The sequence below is a fragment of the Clarias gariepinus genome, chromosome 13, assembly GCF_024256425.1.
Source record: "Clarias gariepinus isolate MV-2021 ecotype Netherlands chromosome 13, CGAR_prim_01v2, whole genome shotgun sequence".
Classification (NCBI taxonomy): domain Eukaryota; kingdom Metazoa; phylum Chordata; class Actinopteri; order Siluriformes; family Clariidae; genus Clarias; species Clarias gariepinus.
The window spans coordinates 14,580,976-14,607,016 of record NC_071112.1 but is presented as its reverse complement, the minus strand read 5'-3'; the positions used below and the strand labels follow the sequence as shown (position 1 = coordinate 14,607,016).

General features: G+C 39.4%; 3 protein-coding genes across 3 annotated transcripts in view; 1 reads left to right on the top strand and 2 right to left on the bottom strand.

Moving 5' to 3' along the window:
* Positions 1-268: 268 nt before the first annotated feature.
* Positions 269-15,835, bottom strand: tulp4b (TUB like protein 4b). Its single transcript, XM_053509630.1, has 16 exons — positions 15,438-15,835; positions 14,380-14,645; positions 12,606-12,875; positions 10,914-11,042; positions 10,580-10,741; positions 9,290-9,470; positions 9,089-9,196; positions 8,836-9,002; positions 8,451-8,675; positions 8,119-8,353; positions 7,851-7,995; positions 7,482-7,623; positions 7,310-7,403; positions 7,057-7,200; positions 3,444-6,964; positions 269-1,983 (listed from the first exon to the last, which is right to left on the bottom strand). The coding sequence occupies exons 2-16, from the start codon at positions 14,398-14,400 to the stop codon at positions 1,867-1,869; spliced, it is 5,661 nt and encodes a 1,886-aa protein (XP_053365605.1). The 5' UTR covers positions 14,401-14,645; positions 15,438-15,835; the 3' UTR covers positions 269-1,866.
* A 158-nt stretch (positions 15,836-15,993) lies between these two features.
* myct1b (myc target 1b) lies at positions 15,994-17,100 on the bottom strand. Its single transcript, XM_053510275.1, has 2 exons — positions 16,911-17,100; positions 15,994-16,746 (listed from the first exon to the last, which is right to left on the bottom strand). The coding sequence occupies exons 1-2, from the start codon at positions 16,963-16,965 to the stop codon at positions 16,220-16,222; spliced, it is 582 nt and encodes a 193-aa protein (XP_053366250.1). The 5' UTR covers positions 16,966-17,100; the 3' UTR covers positions 15,994-16,219.
* Positions 17,101-22,726: 5,626 nt separating this feature from the next.
* syne1b (spectrin repeat containing, nuclear envelope 1b) overlaps positions 22,727-26,041 on the top strand; it is an 85,371-nt gene continuing 82,056 nt past the window's right edge. Inside the window, exon 1 of the mRNA XM_053509722.1 lies at positions 22,727-22,888. Within this exon, the coding sequence (XP_053365697.1) occupies positions 22,822-22,888 (67 nt within the window). The 5' untranslated portion in view covers positions 22,727-22,821. The remainder of the gene's footprint in view (positions 22,889-26,041) is intronic.

Genomic DNA, 26,041 nt, shown 5'->3' with positions numbered 1-26,041 from the left:
GCTAATTTAAAACATTAAAACCTTTTATAGTCTGGAATGAGTACTCCAAACTCATTTTACATCCTTCTACATACTAGTGCCTCTTAGTCACGGTGTACGGTATGGATGCATATACCATATAATATAAATAACAATAGCAAAGAGGAATATATGACTTGAATCAGTGACATTTTTTTTGGTTTACCTCTGTATATGTACACTATATGCTTTCTCATAGCATACCAAATGTGTCTTAATGAATGAGGAAGACGAGTTAATATTACAAGCTCATCATGGTTTATTGTACATTACAATAATAAAGCATTAGCACAGTTAAAGCCTCACATTCCACACAATTCAAACTGGGCCTGAATACTCTAGTATAACAGATTAGAAATTGCTCAATTTGCAAATCATCAAAGCATATACACCAAAAAACAGGAGAATGTTCATATCAACCATCATCTGTCAACACAGATACTCTCAGCAAATGTTTAGTTTAACTTACATTCGAAATATAAAAATCAACATAACAGCTGAAATTATATAATAAAGCGGAGGAGTGTTTATATATACTGTATATATGTATACATAAAATACAATAAACAGATCTTGACTGATTTCAGTAAACATAAAAAGGGCCAATTGGATTTCGTCTCGACTGTGATATTGTGGTACCCCAGCACTGCTACATCAACAAATCCTGACTTTCCTAAATGGGTGAAAATAGAATGGCAGACCAAATCTCATATAGAAATCCTAACGTCATGAGGAGACATTGACGCTGAATATTGACTTAAAATGTTTCTTCTACAAACCTAAAAAAGGGAAAAAAAACCCCATGTTCTTTTATGTAAATGGGAAATGTGTATCCCATACATCATTGTAGCCATCATTTAGAGTTTTATATTCAGTTCTATTATCCTCCAAGTGGTAGTATCAAAACAAAGCCAGGTCTACTTTCTAAAGCAAGATTTGTACATTACAGTGTCAAATTAATGATACATATGTAGACTGTAAGAACCTCCGCGTAAAATTAACAGACCAAATTGCGAACACATCGTCCGAAATCAATCCTTACTGTAAGTGAAAAGTAGTTGCTCATGTAGCGAGATGTAATAAAATGTGTGGAATTATTTTACAAATCTACAGTGATTCAAATATTATTTAACACAGCCTGATTCATGATCAACATCTATTTGTGTTTTATAGTGATAGAAAAATGCTGCAATTACAAAGGGTGATCATAAAATAAAAAGTCAACAAATAAATTAACTCGCAATGAGACGATGAAGTTAATAGTAATAATGCCTGATTCATGTTACACCACACATAAATGAGGTACGATAAATAGAACAGTCAAAAGAAGTTCAAAAATATTTTTCACTTATGGCATTATCCCCCTTAATTTGTAAAATTCATATTACCACTCACACTCGGGAAAACAACCTGCAGCAAAACAATCCATAGTACGGGAATTTCATCATCACAGGGTAACTAAATTGGCAAAGGTTTGCATGCAAATCATTGTTTATCCTTTAATATATTAATGTTATGAAACATATACACGCACACTGAAAGAAAAATCAAAAGTAAGAACTGATCTTTACTAGCGTTAACCAAGCACTGGTCCTGTGTTCTTTCTACCTCTTTTTTGTCTTCTTCCCCTAAAGTTAATAAAAGAATGAGTATTACAACCATTCTGTACCTTCTTCACTCTCAAGTATGCTATGTTTCTTACCACTTTCCTCTCACTGTTACCTTTAAAACCTGGCCCAACACAAGCTGTACCATATTTATTTGGCAACATAAAGCGTTGTCCATTGGTATTCACAATATATAATCAGCAAATCATGTTGCCTTGCACAAGATGGCCAATGTTGTCCTTTATTTGAGCCTCTGAGTGACATTGGCCAAGGCGACAGCAAATGCTTGAACAGCTGAGAATGGATATTGAAAATCCAGGATGTACGCGTTACCATCAATTCTGCCGAACTGCATCACCTGCAACAGGAGATCAAAATTACTCTTCATAAATTTATCCAGCAAGATTTAACAAACTTGTGAGAAATGTAAGTATTTGACCCATTTGACAGATTTTACTTTTCTGAGCACAAATAAAGTAATCATAATGTGTCTGTAACCCCACAAGGGTAGCCTATAAAGGTCACTATGTCACATTTGTTCTCCTTCCCATTCTCATCTTGCTTTGACTTGGAGAAGTGGATTCTAATAAGGTAACATATAGCGTATCATTTCGTTGTTTAGTGATGAATGGAATATGGCATCATGGATGTAGATCTACAAGTATAAAGCATAAAGGATTTAATGCCTACTAGGAAAGTAATAAAGAAAAGGATGAACTGGATGGGTGGATTTTGTGTCGGATGTAAAATAAGCAGTAAGCAAACATGATTGATTGTAATCATGGATCTAAAAGACCCTTTTCTACATTTCTAACTACCACTGAGCGATGAAATTTTACAATGGCCGAATGACATACCAGTTCACAGCCCTTCCATGTAGTCCCCATGGTTCTAGTGCCACAAGTGCTCCTTAAAACGCTTTGGCTTTTTTGCCACTTGAGACACACTTCTGTATGTACTCTATCTACACATTAATTGCATGAAAACAATTAGAAGACTTTCTTACTGCGCCTTGCTTGAACCCCTTACCTTGCTCCAGGAACAATGTTTTAAAGTTTTTGCAGAGTTGTCCAAAACTGTAAGTGAGATCTCTAAAATGGTATGAGGAAGTGACTGCAACCAGGCACACCACTGACCTGGTCTTTCTTTGCCATGGCGAGTTCCATAAAGGGGCTCTGATAGCTCCCTGGAGAAAGGAAGTGATTTGTGCAGGTTCTCCCCAATAATTGTAATTTAACTGAGCAATCAATAAAAAAAAATGTTATCCACATATTTCTAAGTGCTGTCTATTATTTTATGACATGGTGTCATTTCAGACTGTATGTACACCTGGGATAGGGTTGCTATGCAGTCTCCAAGCATTCTTAAGGAAGCCACCCTTGTTGACCATGTATGGAACTACAAAAGTAGATTATGTAAATACAGTAACAGTGGTTAAGAGATGTGGTTAAGTGAACAGAAGGACTGCCAGGACACCTTGGTCACTTGGGTTAACAAGAATGGCTAGAGAACAAATGTGACATAACAGGGAGCTTTTACAGTCTACCCACATAAGGCCATAGTCACACTTTATCTGTACTTGGCAATGAACAAAATGTGTACATGTAAAGACTTTATAATATCAGACACATGCTGGCTTCCTCTTTCAATCACAGAGCCATTGTTAAACATCTTACTTTATTTCATTGTGATGTAGGCAAAAATATGATGTCCTATTTTAACTGATATATATATATATTAGGTTGCCTCTGAAAACTGAAACAATGAACAACTGAGCAACCAAACAAGCTAAAAAAACTGAGGAAAACAAAGACTTACTTGTCGTCCATCCAGCTCAATCTGAAAATTTTTGGCTGATTCCTGTGTCACTCTTCCACCAAAGTCAAGCTGGTAGACTTGAGTGGCTTCATTCCACAATGGCTGTTTGTTGGCCATGACATACACAAAGCCTTGACTGCCAAGGCTTCGATCTTCTCTCTCGTTTGCCTTGCGGCACTTAATTTCCTCTAGTTCATTTGCTGTGCGCAGACTGCGTTTGCTCTTCCAACCTTTCTTGCTGCTCTGGCTTTGATTCATTAGTTCATCACCACTTATGAAAAGTTCAGGTTCACTTTCAGAGCTGTCCTGGAACTCATTAGTGGTCCTGCTCAGCTTTTTGGCCTTGTTTAGTTGCTCCTTCTGTCCTTTAGGTTTCTTTTTCTCTCTGCTACCAAGCCTTGGGCTAGCAATGAGAGAATTGAAGTCAGCCAGAGCACGGCCTTCCTTTTTTGACTTACTCTCAGAAACCGTGGACATGCCAGCCTCCTCTGCTCTGCTGTCAAGTCTCTTACGACTTTTTTTGCTGAACCTGTCTGACCCCTGTTGCACTGGACTCTCATTAAGTGAGGACTGTTCCTGAAAACTTTCACCAGAGTCAGCTAAAACCTCTGAAGTACTTTGGTGAGCCATGAGTTCAGCTGGAGGAGGAGGAGGCGGGAGTGGGGGAGGTGGCGGTGGTGGAGGTGGGGGAGGCGGCGGAGGTGGTGGTGGTGAGAGAATGGGCTTCTCCAGATTCTGGTGCATTTTACTTGGTAAAGTTGCTGAGTGGTCCTGCATGGGAGGGCAAGCACCGTAAGTGCTCCAAGGATGTAAAGCCATTGGATGAAGCTGAAGGTTGGTGCATGAGCTCGCGCCAGGGTACATGGGTGGGATTGGGCAACATGGTAGACTGGCCAGATTATTTGCATAACCAGGGGGTAAAACAAGAGACGGATCCTGTTGGTTGAATGGAATTGAGGTTACCATATCGCTGGGGCCACATGGCTGTGGAGTACTTTGCAATGACTGAAACTGAGAACCACTATGGCCCACACCAGGGGGAAAGGGTGAAAGAGAAAGCTGATATGTTGATGGCATGGTCATAGAACTGGGACTAGTGGGAGGCTTCGCTGAGAGGACGAAAGGTATTCGAGTTATGTCTAAATGCTGTGCTTGGCTAAGTAAAAGATGGGGTGGTTTGTGAGGTCCTGGTGGGTTAGTCAGCATATTTTGATCCTGGGCCATCCATATTTGATCTGAAGCAGGAGAATCCCACTGGTAAGGTGGTGGCCGCTTCACTGTTAAACTGACATCTCCAAGAGTTAAATGGCGCATTGATTTTTCCAAGTGGCACTGTTGGTTTAGAGTCTCATCTTCAGTAAAGGCAGAGTTGATATAAACAGTCCTGTCTCTACTATTGTCAACAGGACTCAGGAGGTTGTAAGAGGACTGTGAAGCCAGAGTTGAAGCACTTTTAGAGTGGACAATTATGGTACTGTGTTGTGCCCCTTTGCCAGGTGGAAAATCCTGCCGCACTACTGTTCCCCCTGCAATACCGCTGCTGTTGCTTCCACCACCACTCACACTTACACTGGTACTGCTGCTGTTACTGCTGCACTGAGTGCAAGTATACAAAGCTGTGGGAATCCTAGGTTGGTAAGAAAGTGCAAGGGCATTATTAACTTTAGATTTGGTTGGTAGAGTCCTTGCTGTGTCCACCAATTGAGGAACCTTCAGAGAATTTTCTCTGCGATCCCGTCGCAGAGTAGCATGAATAAGACTGCTGTCAATCCTTTGTGTGGGACTCCTATTAACATTGATCTGATTAGCAGGGTCTGGGTATGGTGGCGGATCCCCACTTGGTATGGAATATCGAGGCACTGAAAGGCGACTGAGAGTTGCTGAGCTATAAGGAAGCTGGACCTTCTTATTTTCAGAAGAGGTAACTTTCAATGTAGCTGAGCTACCCATTCCTTGCAAGCCATAAGCATTCTGATTCCGTATAAGACGTCTACGTGGGCGACACACCTCCTCCACATTTCCACTGCTGTCAAAAGTTGTTATCCTTTCATAACCAAGAGGTGTCGGGTACTGAATGGTCACTGGGTGAAGAGAGAACTCATCCTTAGACAGACACGGGTCTGATGGAAGTGTGTTACTGTTCTCACTGTTACCAATTAGACCTGGCTGGACTGAGGGACCTGCCACTGCTGCAGATACCACCGTACCTGGATATGGAGGTGGAGGATTCATTTTACGCATCTGAATTTCAAGAGAGTTGTCATTTTCAATAAAAGACTGTGGTCTAGAAGGGACTTTAAGAGTGTGCGTTTGCTCTGCTCTTTCTGGTGGCTGCTCTTGGTGAGGAATTGCAGGCATCATTTGTAGCTGATGCATGGAAATAGGGGCATAGCCTGAAGGAGGTGGTGGTAACGTTATTTGCATCTTGAGTTGTTGTTGCATTTGTTGATGCTGTCTTTGCATCTGTTGATGTTGCTGCTGAATTTGTTGGTGCTGCTGCTGAAGCTGTTGCTGCTGTTGTCTCATTTCTTGAATCTGTTGACGAATTTGCTGCTGTTGCTGCTGCATTTGCTCATGCTGTAGGTGCATCTGATGCTGCTGTTGTTGTATTTGCTGATGGTGATGTTGGACTTGCTGTTGATGTATTTGCTGTTGCAATTGCTGCTGCTGCAGTTGTTGCTGTTGCAACTGCTGCTGTTGCAGCTGTTGCTGTTGCAACTGCTGCTGTTGCAACTGCTGCTGTTGCAATTGCTGCTGTTGCAACTGCTGCTGTTGCAACTGCTGCTGTTGCAACTGCTGATGATGTTGCTGTAGTTGCTGCTGCTGCATTTGATGATGATGCTGTTGCATTTGCTGTTGGTGCTGCTGTTGTATGTGCTGTTGAATTTGCTGATGATGCTGCGTTTGTAGCTGTTGTTGATGCTGCAGGTGCTGTTGATGATGCTGTAATGGTTGTTGGTGCTGTTGATGATGCTGTAATGGTTGTTGGTGCTGTTGATGATGCTGTAATGGTTGTTGGTGCTGTTGCTGTGCTTGCTGGTGCTGTTGTAACTTCAGATGCTGCTGTTGTGTTTGTGTCTGTTGTTGATGTTTGGTTTGATGATGATCATCTTGTTGCTGTTGCTGCTGACGTTGCTGCTGATGAGGTTGTGGGGGCAAATGATGTGGTGGTGGTGGGAGTGTTCCACTCAAACCCAGGTTACTCATTTCAAGGCCACTAAAGATAACTTGTCCAGGACTAGAGTATCTTGCTGGCACAGTGTATTGTGCTGTCACACTGTCTGCACTATGATCAGGAACCGCTGCCTTAGCTGCTGCCGCCGCAGCTGCAGCAGCTGCGGCTGCCGTGGCCGTGGGATTGGTCAGGACGTCAAGCTGAATATTCTGATTTGCTAAAAGAGACTGCACAAGTCCTATGCTCTGTGTCGGCGACATGGCTTGAGCTGGACTATGTATAGGAGCAATGGGAATATTAACTGTGCAGGGAGGATTATCACCCGATACACCTGAAGGCCCCATGACTAAAACAAAAATAATGGTACCACTGAATTAACACTTCATCCACACAGATGTTTAGTTATTCATATGTTAAATGTGTTCTGTAAATGTTTACCTGGTAAATCATCTTCATCTTCGCTAAAAACATTGGGATTGAAAACTGGTAGACTCATGAAGTCAAGGGAAATTTTACGGACCTCTGGTAGATAGATTGTCATCTGACGTGGTTGCAAGTGCAGCAAACTGGTTTTGTAGATAACTGTAACAGACAAAATCAACATAAAAACATAAATAATGATTGATAAACTACTGTTAATTATATTAAAAGAAATAGAGAAAATAAAACTTTACTGAGTCAATTTTTATACCTGCACCCAAATTCGCTGGCAAAAAAGAAGCAAGTCCCACAATCTTGAACTTTGTACCCCAGATGTTCGAGGTGACTTGAGCCAGATAATTATGCTGAAAGGCAATTACAATCATGGGTTTAAAAGTGTAGTTATGATCAGACACAATTTCCAAAAGCTTCATTTTTAATACCTCACTTAATCCATCTACAGGAAACTCCCTGCGAGTGAGACTAGGAGATCGAATAGCAGCTTTCTTTGGTAATCTTGGAGACCTGGACAATTCTTGGGATGTTTGGGCAAGTTTGGGAGACTTTCTTGATTCCATATTGATTCTAAAACAGAATAATGAGGAAATATATTATATATCTCATGACATTTTTTAAATCCTTATTATGTTCTTGTTTACTAGTAGTTCAGAATATACACTTTTATAAAGAACTAATAAAATAATATTAAACAAACAGTTTATATTGTGCTTTATATTGTCTTGTCTCTTAGAATCCCACTAACTGTTTACCATTTGACTGATTATTCAGTTATCTTTTTCATAGCACTTTACCTTGGAAGTTTGGGAGACCTGTTTCCCCTAGAAAGTTTGGGTGACTTCCTTTCGACCCATTCGTCACTCAATTCAATGTCACTAGAGTCAGAGCAGTTGCAGCTGTCGGTCATGTAGGATAACATACCATTCACGCACACCTCATCTGAAATTCATCAACAAAATCATGTTTGCTTTGAAAAAAGTGTTTTTTCTGCATCAGGAATGATTAGGGAAAAATCCATATTCAACAATCCAAGGCAACAATGATAACATATTTAAACTCTACCTGTCTTACTGTCCATTTTGGGATCCATTATAATAAATTCCGGACGCAGTTTGCTGATACGACGGCCTTTAAGGATAGGCACCAGACCTCCCAAGTGCTCCAAATAGAGGGTGTAGCATGGGCCTCCTGCCTCTGGATTCTCTTCGGCACGCTTCATTGTACAATGCAATCTCTCGTTTCCCACTGTAGGGTAGCTAACAAAGTCGCGAATGTTGTTTGGATCAGGAATAGGAGGCTGTAGATAGAAAATGCAAATCAGTATTTAATTATTCTTACTTGGTGTCACTTTAGATAATTGCCTCATGATGGGATATAGTATCATTCTTACTTACCTTGATGGTTGGTATAAATGCACTGGTAACATAGGAACAAAGGAGAGATGGCATGTTCAGTTTGCTCACATCTCTCTCCTCTCTTAGGGCACTGGCAATGCCCTGCTGACACAGCAGTTGGAGGCTAGCCACCCTGTGCTCGACCCGTACAACGTACAGTGCTGGCCCACAAGCCAGAAACAACCTTGAATCCCTATGACCCCAGCATATAGTGGTGATGGGCCTCTGAAATTAGAACAATCCAACCCCATTTACACTTCGATCCGCCAAAGATTTTTATAAAGGATATCATTTATTAATTTGTTTATACTGTTTAATTTGTATTTTGTGCCTGTCTTTTTTAGTACAGTTTGTTAATTAATCACTATATAGCATGAGAACTGACCTGTGCAGGTGTTTCCAAAGTGTATATATGTTCTCCTTGGACATTGTAAAACTTGACTAGGGCATTTCTTATCATGGAGGAACAGGCTGAGTCAGAAGGCAGCCCATGTCTCTCCATTCCAGCTACGGCTAACAAGTCTCCCTGAGAGCACCACTGTACCTCCACATCTGTATAACAGAAACACAGATATTTAGCTAGTGGAACCGTTGTTACCAAAAAAGTATAACAACTGTGACAAAGCACAATCTTTTACCTTTTAGTCCTGAGTGGATAATGTTGGGGGAAAGGTCATCATAGTTATTCATTAAGCTTATGTCTCCAGATATGAAGCTTACTGTGAGAAGGGGCTTCACATTACGTGCTTCAAAGGAAAGACAGATTCAGAGTGATCAATGATGGAGAAAAAACTGCGAAAATGATAAAATGCAATGTATTGTACATTGCAGACTATTACCTTGACTTGGGGCGTTGTCATCAGAATCTGTATCACTCTCAGTACTGTCTTCCACCAGGAAGTCAGGGCAGTTCCAGGACATGCCCACAATGCCATCTGACTCATGTAGTAGAACATGGGCAAGCATCCGACCATGACAGTCCATTACAATTACCTGCCCATCTGCTGTTCCGAACAACACCTGTGTACATACAGTCATCATTTGCACACACCAACAGGGAACAAGTTGATTTACATGTCACATACACATGGCCAAAAAAATGTCACACACTCCAGACTTTAGCTTAGATTGCCAATATGATGGCCAATTCACGAGAAAATGATACCTTATGCCCCCAGGATCACTCTTTTTTTTATTTATTCTCGAACATGCCCCTGCTATCAGCAAAGGAAAAATCCATTAAAGGAATAACCTGTTCATTCAGTACATTCAGGTAGCCAGCTGGCTCTATTTTATTGCCACATGAGCATAGGCCCTGCTGAGCCTACAGTAGATCTGAACAACTAAAGCAACCCCAAAACATAACACTGACTTAGCACCTTGTACAGTGGGCATTATGCATGATGGGCACATTACTTCATGTGTATCCTTTCTTACCCCAACATACTTGAAATATCTATCTGAAATAGGGTCAATCTGGATTCATTAGGCTACTTTTTTTTTTTTCATTGCTCCAAAGTCCAATATTTATACAGCCTTGCAAATTTAAACATTTTTCCTGAATAGTCCCACTAACTACACAGCTGTTTAGTCCCAATCCCGCAAGTACTCAGCATAGTGTCAGTTCTCAGGGTTAGCTTAGTGGTTAAGGCATTGGACTACTAATCGGAAGGTTCCAGGTTCAAACCCCAGCATCACCAAGCTGGCACTGTTGAGCAAGGGAATTAACCCCTTAACTGCTCAGATGTAAAAAAGAAAGAAAATAAGATATAAGTCGCTTTGGATAAGAGGGTATGCCAAATACTTAAATGGAAATGATGTGTGCATGTGAAAATGCTGTGATTTAATATTCAAAAAACATTTGCACACGTACTCTATAACAAGAAGTCATGGGATTTGGAATATAATGCAACTTAATCAAACGCTTAAGTGATCTCCCATCACATTTCTTCAGTGAACATTTTAGCACTTTAAACTTTCAGGTTTTAATAATATTTTTTACAGTTGATAATCCAATTCCAGTCATTTCAACACTACAGTATATCCTTGGAAGGATCAGCCAATTATTAGACCCTTCTAAAACATGACCTTTTTTGGGCCCAGATGATGTATTGACTGTAATGGATTACCTGTTGGTCATCAGGGGTCCATATTCCACAGGTGATTTGGCTCTCAAGGTTGATCTCAGATGACCAGTGCCTCTGCCCACTGACAGAGCCCACCAAGACAAAGCCATCTCTGTAGGCAATCAGGGCCTGAGTCCCATCATGAGACCAGGTAAAATCACTTACCTAACAAACACAACAAGAAACATTTAATACAATTCAAACTTGGAAGCAGCCATAACAACAAAAGATCTTTATTTTTTCCTTCTGTGAAATTTCATAGCAAGTACAAACATCATTGCAATGTAATTATGGTGCTTAAACAGAGAAACAACAGGATTGTGATGTAACACAATACCTGAGCTCCCCGATCATTAACCAGCTCCACAGACCATCGCCCCTCATACTGTATCCACACAAATATCCCCCCTTCCATATCACACGTAGCAAGCTTTTGAAACGGCTCATTCCAGCGGACAAGGACAACCTGCACAACAGACAGTTAATTCTTACATTATTGGTTTAATAAAATTCCTGACTACATACAGTACAGTGAGTTAAAATATAAAAATCATCTTTAATAATTGTATTACTGTATTCCTTGCAAAGAAATGCTACATATCTATCAACTTGCAAAGACATATCCTGTACACAGCTCAGTCTTCAAGTGACTCTACAAGAATTTAGTTGATCTGATGACAGTTGATCTAAAACAGTGATTTCTTCTTCTAAAGACATTACTTTTTTTTTTTTTTGCCCTGCATTTGAGCTTTGGGTCATTATCATGCTGGAAGGTGAACATATCTTATCTTTGCACGTCTAACAGAAAATTGCTGGGTTTCTTTTGCCTGGAAACCGGTATCTGAAGCTATCCAAAATTCCTTTTTATCTTGACTAGTGCTGCACTCCTAGCTGAAAAGCCACACAGATTCTTGTTGCCAGCACCATCCTTCACAGTGGGTATGGTGTTCTTTGGATAATAAGCCGTCTGATTTTTCTGCCAAACATATCTTTTAGATTTATGCTAAAAGCTTTTGATCATAAGATTTTGTCATATGCCGTGGGCCAATTTAGATGCCCTTGGATGCTTTTCTTTGTTTGATTTAGTAAGAAAGAGATCCATGATATCCTATAGGCCAGACATGAGAAAAATATGAGAGATAGCAGTCACACACAGGGAGTGGCTAGTAATTGCTGATATTCCTGGATGTTTTCACCTAATCTTTTTTTTGTCAATTTTTGAGGGACATACTGTGGTTGGTAATGTCATTGTGGTGCCCCATTTTCTCCAATTGATGATAGTAGTGTTCCATGGTACATCTAATGTGCTTGAGTTTTTTTGTGCATCTCACCCAATCGACACCTTTCAACACTGACTTCCTGTCCACGCCTTGTAATCTCCTTGTGGACTATAAGCAGCAGTCAGATAAATCTCAAGAATTCTTTTACAGAACCAGCTGATCTTTATTGAGGGTTAATTTGAGTCACTGATAACTGATGCATGATAGTTACTTATCTGATTTGTTAATTCTGAGCAAAGCCACATGCCCCCATTATGTAACCAGGTTGTTCTAAGTGCTTCTTCTACTTTATTCCTAAAACCATTCATTTTTCTCGTTGAATTTTGTTGGTTGCTAGATCGCATTTAAAGATTTGACTATTTCTGTAACAAGTTAACATAGGTCTCAGAGGACTGCCGACGCATATCTGTTAATGCTACAGCTAAAATATACCTCAGAGGTCACAATAGGGTAGAAATCTAATTGGCTCACACTCTGGAGACCCAACTGAATGTCTAAAAATGACTAAAACCTGAATTTTGCATAATAGGTAGAACAGGTCTGACACTGATTTATTTGGGCTTCATTATTACATCATAATACGTGCAATAAAAGCGAAGTGTAGACCTTTTTATATCCACTGTATTAAAATACTCTGGCTCTTATGCTTTACCTAGACATTCATATTTATGTTCTGAAATACAGCAATGTAGAACTGCTAATACGTTACCTTCCAAGATATAATGAATCAGATTTAATAAAGTGCAAACCTCACTGTTGTGGCCTCTTAAATTGAAATTAATTCTCTGAGGAGTATTCCTGTCCCTTCTGCAGTGACTAGAAGTGAAAGTCACTCCAACAACGCCCCTCGCATTTCCGGTGGCCAGCCAGCCTTCCTCATAATAGCGTCTCCTGCACACCGGCTTTTCCTTCTCACTTTTGGGAACTCTTCCTTTCCATGAGAGGCAGAGGATGTTGGAGTCACTGCAGAGGACAGGACCATGTTCCACTGCCGCCAACATCCCTACTGAATTGCCAGGCTATATAGGGAAGGAAGGAGGAGAGTTGTATTGCCTGTTTTCCAACACTTAATACAACATAATTTATTTATTTACTCACAGCGAGTATTTATCTTGATTAATATTGATTCTGTTATGTTTTAATTTAAACTTAATTTATTAGATTTTTTAATAGTGTGTATACATTTTCATATACAGAGAGTGAAATGTGTGCTAGTTTTCAGTTATAAGCAAAGAAACAAGTATCTATTCAAGGTAAAGCTAAAAAAATATTATTGAAGTTTAGTTATTTAGATTGGTTTGATTAATCATTAAAGATAATCAGTCCCAGCATGCAAAAAAATTGCCCTACTACCCATGAACAGCTCACCACATTATATACACACATCATTTGGTACTCTCTAGGACAAAGGTTCTGAAGTACCATGTCCTAAACATTTTAGGTTATCTCTGTCCTAATACACCTAATTAAACTAATGAGCTTATTAACTTTAAAACCCAAGCGGCAAAGATCCCTGCTGGAAACCCAGCGTACTGTAGGTCAATGATGATTGAAAAAATATATATATCTGCTTATGTGGAAGCCTTGCCGGTATATGTTAGGGAAGCTTCAGACGTTAAACTGTGCATTTGGGGTTTTCGGATTTGTCAGGTAGAACGAAAGTTATCATTATGTCTATGACGTAAGATTTACCGCTATCGGGATATGGGAACGACATCACAAAAACAACCATAAAAACACGTGATCTGTAACATTTCTTTGCCAATGTGATCCATTAAAATGATTTTTTTTTTGCACAGTCATGTTTGTATAGTGTGTTAAAATTAAATAAAATCATTTTAGTTCAGTTCATCATATTGCCGAAAAAAAAAAAAAAAAGGATATGTCACTCTATACTGGACATATAAATGTTTATTAAAAAAAACAGCAGAGCAAAAATGGATAAATGCTCTGGGTTTTAAGGGCTATGATCCCTTCCTATGTTGAGGTGGATGTGTTGGATCATGAAAAACACTAACATGACCATGGAAGTCCAGGACTATGGTAAGGAATCACTGCCCACCATTATAAATGCTACAGTATATTTGTTTTCTAATTTTGTTTTTTATAGTCCTGTTCACTTATTCTAAAAAAAGTTTACTATTAAACCTCAATAGCAGAAACACAAGTAAAATGATGCCTAAACATAATGTTCAGATTTAAAACATTTCTGCATTTGAACAAAAAAAAAAAAATCACCAGAACATTATTGTACGCATTTGAATAATTCATCCGTTTTGCGATTTAAGAGAAAAGAAGGTTTAAGATTCTATGCTCTAGGGTACGCCTAAAGATTTGCTTAGCTCTAAACTAATCCTGGTTGGTTTAATCTAATCCGTGTTGGTGCGACGCACTGATACTGACTGATGTGTTTGTATGCAACATACTGTACTGTAACCTAATAATAAGCTGATAAAAAAAAAAAAAGAGCAACATGTGGACATGGTAGAAGAATGTTAGCAGCAGCAAGCACAATCCACTCACCTCTTCATAGTCCCTGGACATTATTAGTCCGAATCTGGCATTTGAATGAGTCTTCCATTTTCTTGGTGATTAAGAAATGTCTTGCAGAACCTGAGGAGTCTATACTTATTCTACTCACAGAGGCGTATAGATGATGAATGTTAGGAAATATCAGGCCATCATAGTCGATGTCATCAACAGTATGGAGGATTTTTATTTAGATATTTTTTTAAAAATGCACTCTCAAAACATATCCTTTGAGCTTTTTCTTCGACAGTCCAGGCTTTCTGTGGGGGAAATGATGGAACGAGGAGGACATTAGAACAAAGGCTTATGGCACCTGTGGTGTAGTCTATCAGCTCTAGCATCACATCTCTCTCTGGAAAAAAATAGACTTAGGTTCTTAGCGCTTATTTGGTGTAATGTTCACTTCATTTCGTGTCAGAATTCAGCATTAGAGGTATTTTCTCGCTGATTGAATAGAAGGCCAGGAATGTCGGCAGCACAGAGCGGGCTGTGTGAGCTGTGTGAGCTGTAGGAGCGGGGCAGATGAAGGATGAGGGCAGTCTACTTCACAGCCGTCATGGCAACAAGGATGCGATGATCACTGAATTTTAATGACATCCCAGCCTGCCCTTTCGTTTAAGAAAAAAGAAATAAAAATCTCATGCCACCAAAACCTTCGCCTTTCCCCCCCACACACTCTACATCACACACTATCCTGTCGGTATCTGCTGTATTTATAATAACACACGACTATCAAAGGCCTTCGGGTCAGTATTTAGGCAGAGCTTGATGTTCTCACCGACTCACAGATTGAAACCCTTTATGCTCGATCACTGCGTTAGATAACCGTTATTACCCGCTATAAACGATTGCTTTTTAAGTTAAAAATCATCTGCGGCCGACAACTACTATCGTCTGGGGCCGATTAAATCCGAGGACATTTCAAACCCTCGAGATTCACTTCTGCTACATGGAACTTGGTGAAAGAATGCATCTGGAAAATCTAAGCGTTTCATAAGCGGTACACGGAATATTGGTATAATAATTCCCGATGAATTTACAAGCAAACTCACCTTTTCCAAATCGCTGTCAATGCGCCTTAATGGGTTGCCAGATCCTGACTAAATAGTTGAAATATGAGAAAGACGAAAATAGTCCTTGAAGGAAAAATTGCGGGACCGAGCAAAAAACACATCCCGAGGAATGAGGAGTTACCGACGCGGTCAAGGCAACCCGCGCTCTGACGACACGACGTATGAGAGACCACGTGACGGGCAACCCCATCTAGAGGGAACATCCTGGAATTAGCACTGCAATGGGCAGGGGAGAGTCTATTGATGGGAAGTGGCTATTCAAGGTTCTCCTACCTTATCCAGGCTAATGAGATATCCCACGAAAAGATCCGTCAGACATGATGTTTGTTCTACATACCCACTTTCAGCTGAGAAATCTGCACATAATATATCCTACACATCCTACAGTTTAACCCTCTCAATCAGGACATTTATTTATAAGCCCCCCTAAAATGAATATGGACATTCAGTTGTTTAATTGTGTTTCATTTGATAGTTTAGGCTGTTTAAAGCATTTTGCACAAAGTTGTTTGTTGCATGTTTTTTATTATTATTATTATTATTATTTTATATTTACATAATGCTTAAATTCCATTTGCATTCAAAAGAATCTTGATCAGCCTTGCATTAGCTGCACATTGCTGATTAAATATATACATAGCAAGATTGGAGGAACCTCATGTTATAGAAATATAAACATCATCCTGCAGAAATTTAGAACATAGCCTTAAACAATGTAAACACACATGCACACACAAAATAAGACAAATGCACATATTAAATCAGGTGTGAGTTTCTTGAAAGATATGGATAACGCTGTCATATGCAGGTGGAGGTGTCTGTGTAGGAAGGAAGCCTCTCAGACTGCCTTTCCCTAACCAGAACGATTCTGATTGGCCCAAATTATAAGGATCTGTCACGGAGTCAGTGCCAGTGGTGTCATGAAGCAAAGCTCTTTGATTTTCATCTTCTTTATCCTCGCTGCCTTTTTTTCGCAGTGGTCGAAAGGTGGATGCTTGAAAGCTGGGGCTGCGTCCAAGCACTTCGTTAGGGTCAACAGATGTCTGTCTCTGAAGATTTAACATACCTCGGCTTGTGCGGTCACTGTTTAAATTGAAGCCATTACTCCTGTAGACACCTAGCTGGCCACGGTGATTGTGTAATCCAGCAGCTCCTGATGATTGATTAAGATGTGTGCTAATCCTCACTGAAGCTCTTCGTCTGGAGATCCATGTTAGGAGGATGAAAATTAAGATTCCGATCAGCAGACCAACAAGCATCGATAAGCAGAAAGCCAGGCTCAGCTCCTCTGAATAAACAGACATGATTGAGCTTTAAAAGAATTTTGCCAAAAACATAACCTGATTGGAAGATTAACCTGATTACGGTGATACCGAATATATTTTTGATCCTATGTGATGCCATTAAGGGTAATTCATAAAAAATTTTACTCAAACATACTCAGAAACTTACCAACGTCTAATGTTTTAAGTATCTCCAACATGATATTGTTTTCATTTGCAGCCATTTTGCAAATGAACAGAAAGGCAAATTACATGCGGTCAAATCCCAAAGAAAGACAACTCTCAAAAACCCTTTTTCTCAGGGAGGCTGGTTCACTTTTTGTTTGCTGGGACGGAAACTTTCCCGTCATTCTTCCTGCCCCTTTACTTATAAAATTAGCAAACCCTTGGCTTATCTGTGTGGGACAGAAGACCAGAGGAACAGAGCTGCTTCCTCTTGCATCATTTCCTTTGTTTCACTAAAATACAATACAATGGCTTTATGCCTTTTATTTGCTGTAATGAAGATTTCAGCTTTGCTGTATCTGGTCAACTGATTAGACATGAAAAGTGATAAAGATAAAAGGTGGGCATGCCACAACATTACTTAAAGAAAGTTTGGATAGCCAAGTGGGCATTAAAAAAAAACCTGTCTAAGTTTTTGTATGTTTGTATTCCCAGTTTCCCATACAGTTTAAACATGAGAGATTATTTTATTTTGGCTCTTTGGGAGGGACCCTTTTTGTTAGCTTTCCCTGACACCACATTTGCAATTATATTGCATATAATCTGCACTTATGAACATTATTAGTACATTTAACCAGTTCTTTTGTTATTCTGGTTCAATTCTCAATTGTATCCGAGAGTTTAATCATCACCAATACGACTGCTTTATGGAAACACTTTGAAAAACACATAGTGTTTACACTGACATAGTAGTGAATTCTTCATCAAATTCCCAATACATGCTCTAATTGCCACTTTATTTTATAAACAAATAAAAACTTCTCAGTTTATTTATACAAATATATTTCAATTCAATTAAATTTTTATTTATATAGCGCTTTTAACAATTGGCATTGTCCCAAAGCAGCTTTACACAATCAAAAGAATTATTTAAATTTGTATGGAATTTGAATGTGTATGAATCAAAATGGTCAGATAGTCCCTGGTGAGCAAGCCGAGGGCGACAGTGGCAAGGAAAAACTCCCTGAGATGGCAATAGGAAGAAACCTTGAGAGGAACCAGATTCAACAGGGAACCCATCCTCATTTGGGGGAAACAGAGATCAGGAATTGATCTGCATTCATACTGTGTGTCAGCTGGCAGGCAGTTATTTGTATACAGTATTCTGTTATGTATAATTTGTAAATCATTCTTTACCCTAGTATCTTGCTCTAGTATTATTGCATCTCTAAGTTCAAAACACATCTGTGCTGGAATATGATGTGTTCGTCAACAAAATGTAAATTATATTTTTAATGCATATACAGTATTAAATATTTTATGTTTTAACATGAATAATTTATCGCATCACAGTTTCTAGGCTAGTATAAAAAAAAAATATATAGAAATTTAAATGTAGTATAAAAAAAGAATGCTTCAGGGCCCGGTTAGCATTAGCAAAAAACCTAAACACTATAACCTAAACAAAAACAGGCAAGTTATTAATTAACTTATTAGAAGAAATATCTGAACAAGGAGAAAATTGCACTAATTCATCAGTTATAGATAAAACAAATTCTGTGTTGGACCCAAAGATGATGAACCACTTAGCCCACAAGTGTAGCTTGTGAGTCAATTAGTCTAATCTTCAGGTCTTTGGACTGTGAGAGGAAACTGGAGCACCTGGAGAAAACCTACAGTACCAAGCACAGGGTGAATATGCAAACTCCCAGCACACGGACCCATGGCAGGAATCAAACCTGGACTCTGGAGGTGTGATACCACAGTGCTAACCACTAAGCCACCATGCTGCCTGTCAGAAGTTACATCATCAATAAAGATTAGCAGGACGGACAGGGACACAATTTCAGGCTGGGAAAATCCACACCTATCCTAAAATACTCATGTAATGTAATAAATTATATTAACGTCTTTTACCATATAATATTTTAAGTGATCATAGTAGGGACACTACATTTAATATTGGATAGCGATTCAATACTTGCAAAGACAAAACAGCCATTTGCAGGTGGAGCTGACCGGCACTTGAAGCCCTGAACAGATCAGAAGTTTTTTTTTTTTGCTTAGAAGATTTTGCTGCTTCTCACTGAAGTGCTTTCTTTTTGCATGCTCTTACCCTTTCTGCTACACCTGGCTGCTGTCTCTGTAATAATATAAAATTATATATAAATTATTACTAAAACAATTAGTAAAAAATGAATAAAAACGGCCTGCCAGGTCACGGCTCGCCAGATCACCAGGAGGCCCCGATGGCCAGTTCGGGCCTGAAGATTAGTGAGCTTTTTCCAGGAACAGCCATGCGAGCCCAACCCATGCCATGACTCTATCGCCACCATGCTTGACTGATTAGCTTATATGTTTGTATCCTTCCTTTTTCCACACTTTCACTTTTCCATTTTTTTTTTAAGTAGAGGTCAATCTTGCTCCCAGAACTTTTTGCTGATTATTTCTTTGTTGTGAATTAAAATCTGGCCTTTTCACCCTTTCTACTAAAGAATTGTTTGGATATTGCCTTTGCAGCTTTTACAGATGAACCTACTCCACAAACAGTAGACTTTCAGAGGTATTGTTTAATTAATTTTTCTTTCATTTTCATTTCATACAGGCTTGTGTGGGGGTCTGGAGCCTATCCAAGGAGACTTAGGGCAAGAGACAGAGTGCATCCTGGAAATAAAGCCAATTCTTCGCAGGGCACACACACTCACACACGCATACACACACTACTGACAATTTGGGAACCAATTAGCCCAATCGGCATGTCTTTGGACTATGGGAGGAAACCGGACTACCCGGAGGAACCCACCAAGCACAGGGAGAAAGTGCAAACTCCATGGACATAGGCGGGAATTAAACCCGGTCGGAATCAAACCTGGGCCCTGGAGGTGCAAGGCGACAGTGCTAACTACCAAGGCGACAGTGCTAACCACAAATTGGCCGTAGTGAATGAGCATGTGAGTGTGTATATCTTTGTATGTGTCCTGTGATGGTTGTCAACCCTTTCAAGGTGCACTAAGCCTCCTGGAATAGCTCCAGGCCCCCTCGACCCTGTAGACAGAATTAATCAGGAATGATGATAAGTGAGTAAGTGGGTTTTCATTTGTGCTTATATATTTTTTATTAATATTTTTTATATTTTATATATATATATATACACCAGATCCTTCTAAAAAAATTTGCATATTTTTATATAAAGTTCATTATTTTCTGTAATGTACTGATAAACGTTAGACTTATATATATATTTTAGATTCATTACACACAACTGAAGTAGTTCAAGCCTTTTATTGTATTAATATTGATGATTTTGGTATACAGCTCATGAAAACCCAAAATTCCTATCTCAAAAAATTAGCATATTTCATCCGACCAATAAAAGAAACGTGTTTTTAATACAAAAAAAGTCAACCTTCAAATAATTATGTTCAGTTATGCACTCAATACTTGGTCGGGAATCCTTTTGCAGAAATGACTGCTTCAATGCGGCGTGGCATGGAGGCAATCAGCCTGTGGCACTGCTGAGGTGTTATGGAGGCTCAGGATGCTTCGATAGCGGCCTTAAGCTCATCCAGAGTGTTGGGTCTTGCGTCTCTCAACTTTCTCCTCACAATATCCCACAGATTCTCTATGGGTTTCAGGTCAGGAGAGTTGGCAGGCCACTTGAGCACAGTAATACCATGGTCAGTAAACCATTTACCAGTGGTTTTGGCACTGTGAGCTGGTGCCAGGTCGTTATGAAATCTTCATTTCCATAAAGCTTTTCAGCAGATGGAAGCATAAAGTGCTCCAAAATCTCCTGATAGCTAGCTGCAGTGACCCTGCCCTTGATAAAACACAGTGGACCAACACCAGCAGCTGACATGGCACCCCAGACCATCACTGACTGTGGGTACTTGACACTGGACTTCAGGCATTTTGGCATTTCCCTCTCCCCAGTCTTCCTCCAGACTCTGGCACCTTGATTTCCGAATGACATGCAAAATTTGCTTTCATCCGAAAAAAGTACTTTGGACCACTGAGCAACAGTCCAGTGCTGCTTCTCTGTAGCCCAGGTCAGGCTCTTCTGCTGCTGTTTCTGGTTAAAAAGTGGCTTGACCTGGCAGTTGTAGCCCATTTCCTGCACACGCCTGTACACGGTGGCTCTGGATGTTTCTACTCCAGACTCAGTCCACTGCTTCCGCAGGTCCTCCAAGGTCTGAAACCCGTCCTTCTCCACAATCTTCCTCAGGGTCTGGTCACCTCTTCTCGTTGTGCAGCGTTTTCTGCCACACTTTTTCCTTCCCACAGACTTCCCACTGAAGTGCCTTGAAACAGCACTCTGGGAACAGCCTATTCGTTTAGAAATTTCTTTCTGTGTCTTACCCTCTTGCTTGAGGATGTCAATGATGGCCTTCCGGACAGCAGTCAGGTCGGCAGTCTTACCCATGATTGCAGTTTTGAGTAATGAACCAGGCTGGGAGTTTTTAAAAGGAATCTTTTGCAGGTGTTTAGAGTTAATTAGTTGATTCAGATGATTAGGTTAATAGCTCGTTTAGAGAACCTTTTCATGATATGCTAATTTTTTGAGATAGGAATTTTGGGTTTTCATGAGCTGTATGCCAAAATCATTAATATTAAAACAATAAAAGGCTTGAACTACTTCAGTTGTGTGTAATGAATCTAAAATATATGAAAGTCTAATGTTTATCAGTACATTACAGAAAATAATGAATTTTATCACAATATGCTTATTTTTTGAGAAGGACCTTTATATTTTATAAAATATATAAAATTATATATATATATATATATATATATATATATATATATATATATATATATATATATATATATATATATATATATATATAATTTTTATCTTAAATAGTTAATCTAACATGAAATGAAACGATAAAATTAAATGAAAGCATTGTCTTATAGTCATCTTTTGATCTTAAATCCTAATGTGTACAGTGTATTAAAAAAAGGGGACAGGGTGCAGGGGACTGTACAGTACATAATTACGTCATTGATTTCGGTGATGTTTATTTATTTATCTACTTTTGACCGCTAGGTGGCGACAATTCGCGGTAAGGTGGATGATTTGTAACGTTGTTACACTGTTGCTATGGGCAACCCGAGGATCACAGGTTAGCCTTGCACGCTACTCAGGGACCAGGAGACACGAAATGATTGAGACTGACTACGTGCTATCTGCGAAAACATTAAACCACGCCTAATGTCGACATTTCTTTTTTTTTAAAAAAAGGGAAAAAGGTGACTATTTTAACTTATTAAAAGTTAGGAGAGATAGGAGTCTCCTCTCAGTTAAGAGGTTCAGCTGTGTACAGTAGCAGGGGCCAGTCATTACGCAGTTTGTTTGCAGGTAGTTTGTAGTAATGTGAATGCGAGGAAGTTCTCTCGTGTGTGTGTGTGTGTGTGTGTGTGAGAGAGAGAGAGAGAGAGAGAGAGAGTTATGCTTTCATATCTGAAATGAGGAAGGAAGATGTTCTACATGCAAACTATAAAAAGAGCCAGGTTAATAAAACCTATTAAACATTTCCGTTAGTCAATTATGCATAGATTAAATGTGATGAAAAAAAAATATATAAGGAAATTATAAAGAATATAATACTATTTCATATCCGCTGTTTGAAAGTCTTATGCAGATGACTTTTTTTCCCTTTCATCTCCAGACCGTGGCATAAAGAAGGCTTGTGATTGGACACTGGAGCAGAAATAAAGAAACCTGCTTTCTCATTGGATACTGTGTATTCTCTGTACAGCAAATCAAGTTCCTGGGCTGTACATGAGAGAGCGAGGTAGGGAGGGAGTTAAGGAGAGCTGCGGAAGGCTTCAGCGGGGATGTCCTCCTGAGAAAGTAGTGCAGTAGTTGCTCTGCTCAGGACTTGGCAGGTTGTGGTACTACTGCAGGAGAGATGGCTTCGCTTAGCCCTTTCGGAAGGTCCACCACGGACATTCGCAATGTGATGCAAAGACTGCAAGGTAAGTGATGCTGTCTCTCTTTTCTGCTTCATCTGCTGCAAGCATCATCATGTGAGATCATGCTGAATTACTGGTACCTAGTATAGAGTTTGCAGACAAGGATAGTGACACACACACACACACACATACAGTATGCACACACACACACACTCCTAACAGTAACATCAAAGCGACTTTTGCAGCCCAAATAAATGTAGCCATCTGCTCATACATTGTTTCTTAATGCACTGTTTATCCAATAAGACAGTGGCATGCTTTGTTAAATTGTTAATCTGTCATAATTCATTTTTAGTAAGGTAATTCTGTGGGCTATGACGTAGGTTATGTGGATGTCAGTGCGTGCTTTGTAGATTTATTCTTAACGCTCAGCCAAATATTGATCAGAGAAATACACCCCAAATGCCAGTCCGATGTGGACGCTATGCCATAATCAGCGTGATGTCTAGACTGATTGGTGCTGGATGGCATTGCTGCAGTGCTGTACCATGCCGTGCCTGTTTTGTTTTTTCACAGGGGAACATCACTATCTGCCATCAGGCCATAGCATATATGGACAGGTGGTTGGGACTGGTGGTGTTTGTATGGTATATCACTTTAGCCAGATCAGTAGATAAGTTGATGTGGGCCCCAAAACGTCATGTTCATTAAGCTACAAAGCAATCTTTTGTTAAATCTTTATACAGTAGTTTATATATAAAAAAAAATCAGGTTATGGCTTTAAGAATGCATCAAATATCATTTCTTAATTTGACATGCTTTTTATTTTCTCTGTGGTTTTTTGTTTCAGTGCTTCTTTTCCGTGCTTATTGCAATGTTTCTTTCACTCTCATTCTATTTTTGAGAAGTTCTGCTGTGCGGAAGTGGCATAAAGTTTACATCTGACACTTTGGTTACCAAGGAGAGCCAAACGTTGATCAGTGTGTTGCATAGGCTTCCTTTTAAGACATTTTCAACCTCTGTGACAAATGTCTGAGCTAACAGAAGTGCTCGGTGCTACAGTATTAAAACAATGAATGAGTTAAGATGCATTGTATGTAAGTGTCTCCCTCACTGCATTCATATGTAAAGGTGGAGATGGTCAGACTGTTGTGATTCTGACTGCAGAGGTAAGTGGTACTTTATGGATTTTCCAAACTAGTAGAGTAAAAACAAAGTAGTTGCAACTCTCCAGGGACATTTCCGAGCAGAGTACCTTCTAAGCACCTCCTGTCCACACTCTTATCGCATCTTTTATACTGAAAAAAAAAAAAGAAACATTATGTAAATGGTTACAAAAACTCGTATTCATTTCATTGATTCATTCTCACCCAGGCTTTGTGATGAATGAACAGTATGTATGGAGACAGATAAAACCTGATACTGCTTCTGTCCTTGACCGGGAACAAATCAATATTTTTTAAGCCTCCTTTTTATTGGTCCCAGTAGTGTTACATCACTGGACTAGGGGGCTCCTTGCATCTACAAGTTTATCTTAATACTGTTGGTTTAGCCATTGCTTCCTATGTAGAGGCTTGCATTGCACCATATCTCACATGCCAGTGATCCGCTTATTAATAGGTAATAACACTGACATGCTAGGGGGAGAGTGGATATATGTACACATCCTGGGAAGTTCATTGCAGCTCACTAGGTTCCAAAGAGCCATTTGGGAGTAGAACGGCCCAATGACTAAGTAAATGCATGTGTTGACTGTTTCTTCTTCTTCTAGGGTGACAGTTTAATTATTACACTGTGTTGTAGGAGAATACCATCAGTGTGTTTGTGCATAACAGCCGGGGAAAGTTTGGCTGTATCATTACAGTATATTATTTTATCAGTGCCAAGGATTCATGGCTGGGGTGATGGGAAAGGTTATGCATTAAAGAGTCTCATTTTAGGTCTTTACTATATCTATTTCAATACATAACCATATTTAAAGAAACACAGTATGCAATATCCACATTCTCTGAAATGCATACTTTAGACAGAGACATTTGGTCCTATCATGTTGCCATTGAATTTTGTTTCAATTTATTTACTTATTTTTTCATTTGTTCATTTAACGCAGTGATCATCTTATTAGTTTTCTGGTAATTAGTTAAATCATGTTGATGTAATTTGAAGGACAGATGTTTGTGTTACGCAGTGGGTTAATCTGTAGCCGCAATCTCTGTGAAAACGCCCTTGTTTCAGAATGCAAACCTACAGCTGTCAGAAAAGAGTGCAGACATAAAATTCTGACCAGGAAGGAAGTGACTCGTACAGTATTTGCAACAATCTGATGATTTCAGGCAGCTGTCAAAATAAGGTTTCCTTTTAAAAAGGTCAAATTATTGGGCTATAGTTATTTTCATGTTGTGCATTAGTATGAGCAAAGTTTCACAAGCTGTGATGTAGGTTCTGTGGTCTCAAAGTGTAAAACAAATGCTTTCATCACACCATGTATGTGTGTATCTATATTTGACATTGTGGATGCAGTATATTCTCTGGAAGAGGAAAATTAATGCGTCACTGATAAACTTTGAATCGGTTGCCATGGTAGGAAGTTGACAAATAACAAGGTGTCTTAGGCAAATGAGGGAAGGGCCTTGGTTAATGCTACAGTTGTTAGTTTCAGCATAAATGCTGAAGTGTGGTTTCCTCCTTAGTGGTAACTGACATGCTCCATTTAAGAGAGTGTGGTTAAATAGCGTGCCATGTACTTACCACTACCACACATGCCTTTATTACCATCTTTCCGGTTTAGAATTGCAAAAGAGCAAATGATTCTACTGAATTTCTTATACTTATCTGGTAAACTTGGCCAGGTATATAGAGAGGTTCCAAGAACTTTGTTGTCATGCTGCAGAAAAAGAAAACCGCCCCCTGTTGTACTTGTCGGAGCAGCTTCCTCTAACCGTCAGGAGCAGCTGTCGGCGAGTCTGAAAGATCGAAAGTAGACGAGAGACATGGTCTGTAACTCCCTGTCAAACCACCACTGGACAATTTGGATTCTGATGCATGATGATAAAGAGGATATTGTTTGAAGTCACAAACACTATGTTAAAATATAAAAAATTTTAATGGCCCCATAAAAATATGATATTTTGATTTTAGTGGTAATTCTCATTTATAATAACAATGTACATAGGTTCATGATAGGTTTTATAAGAATTACATGGATTCTAAGGCTAA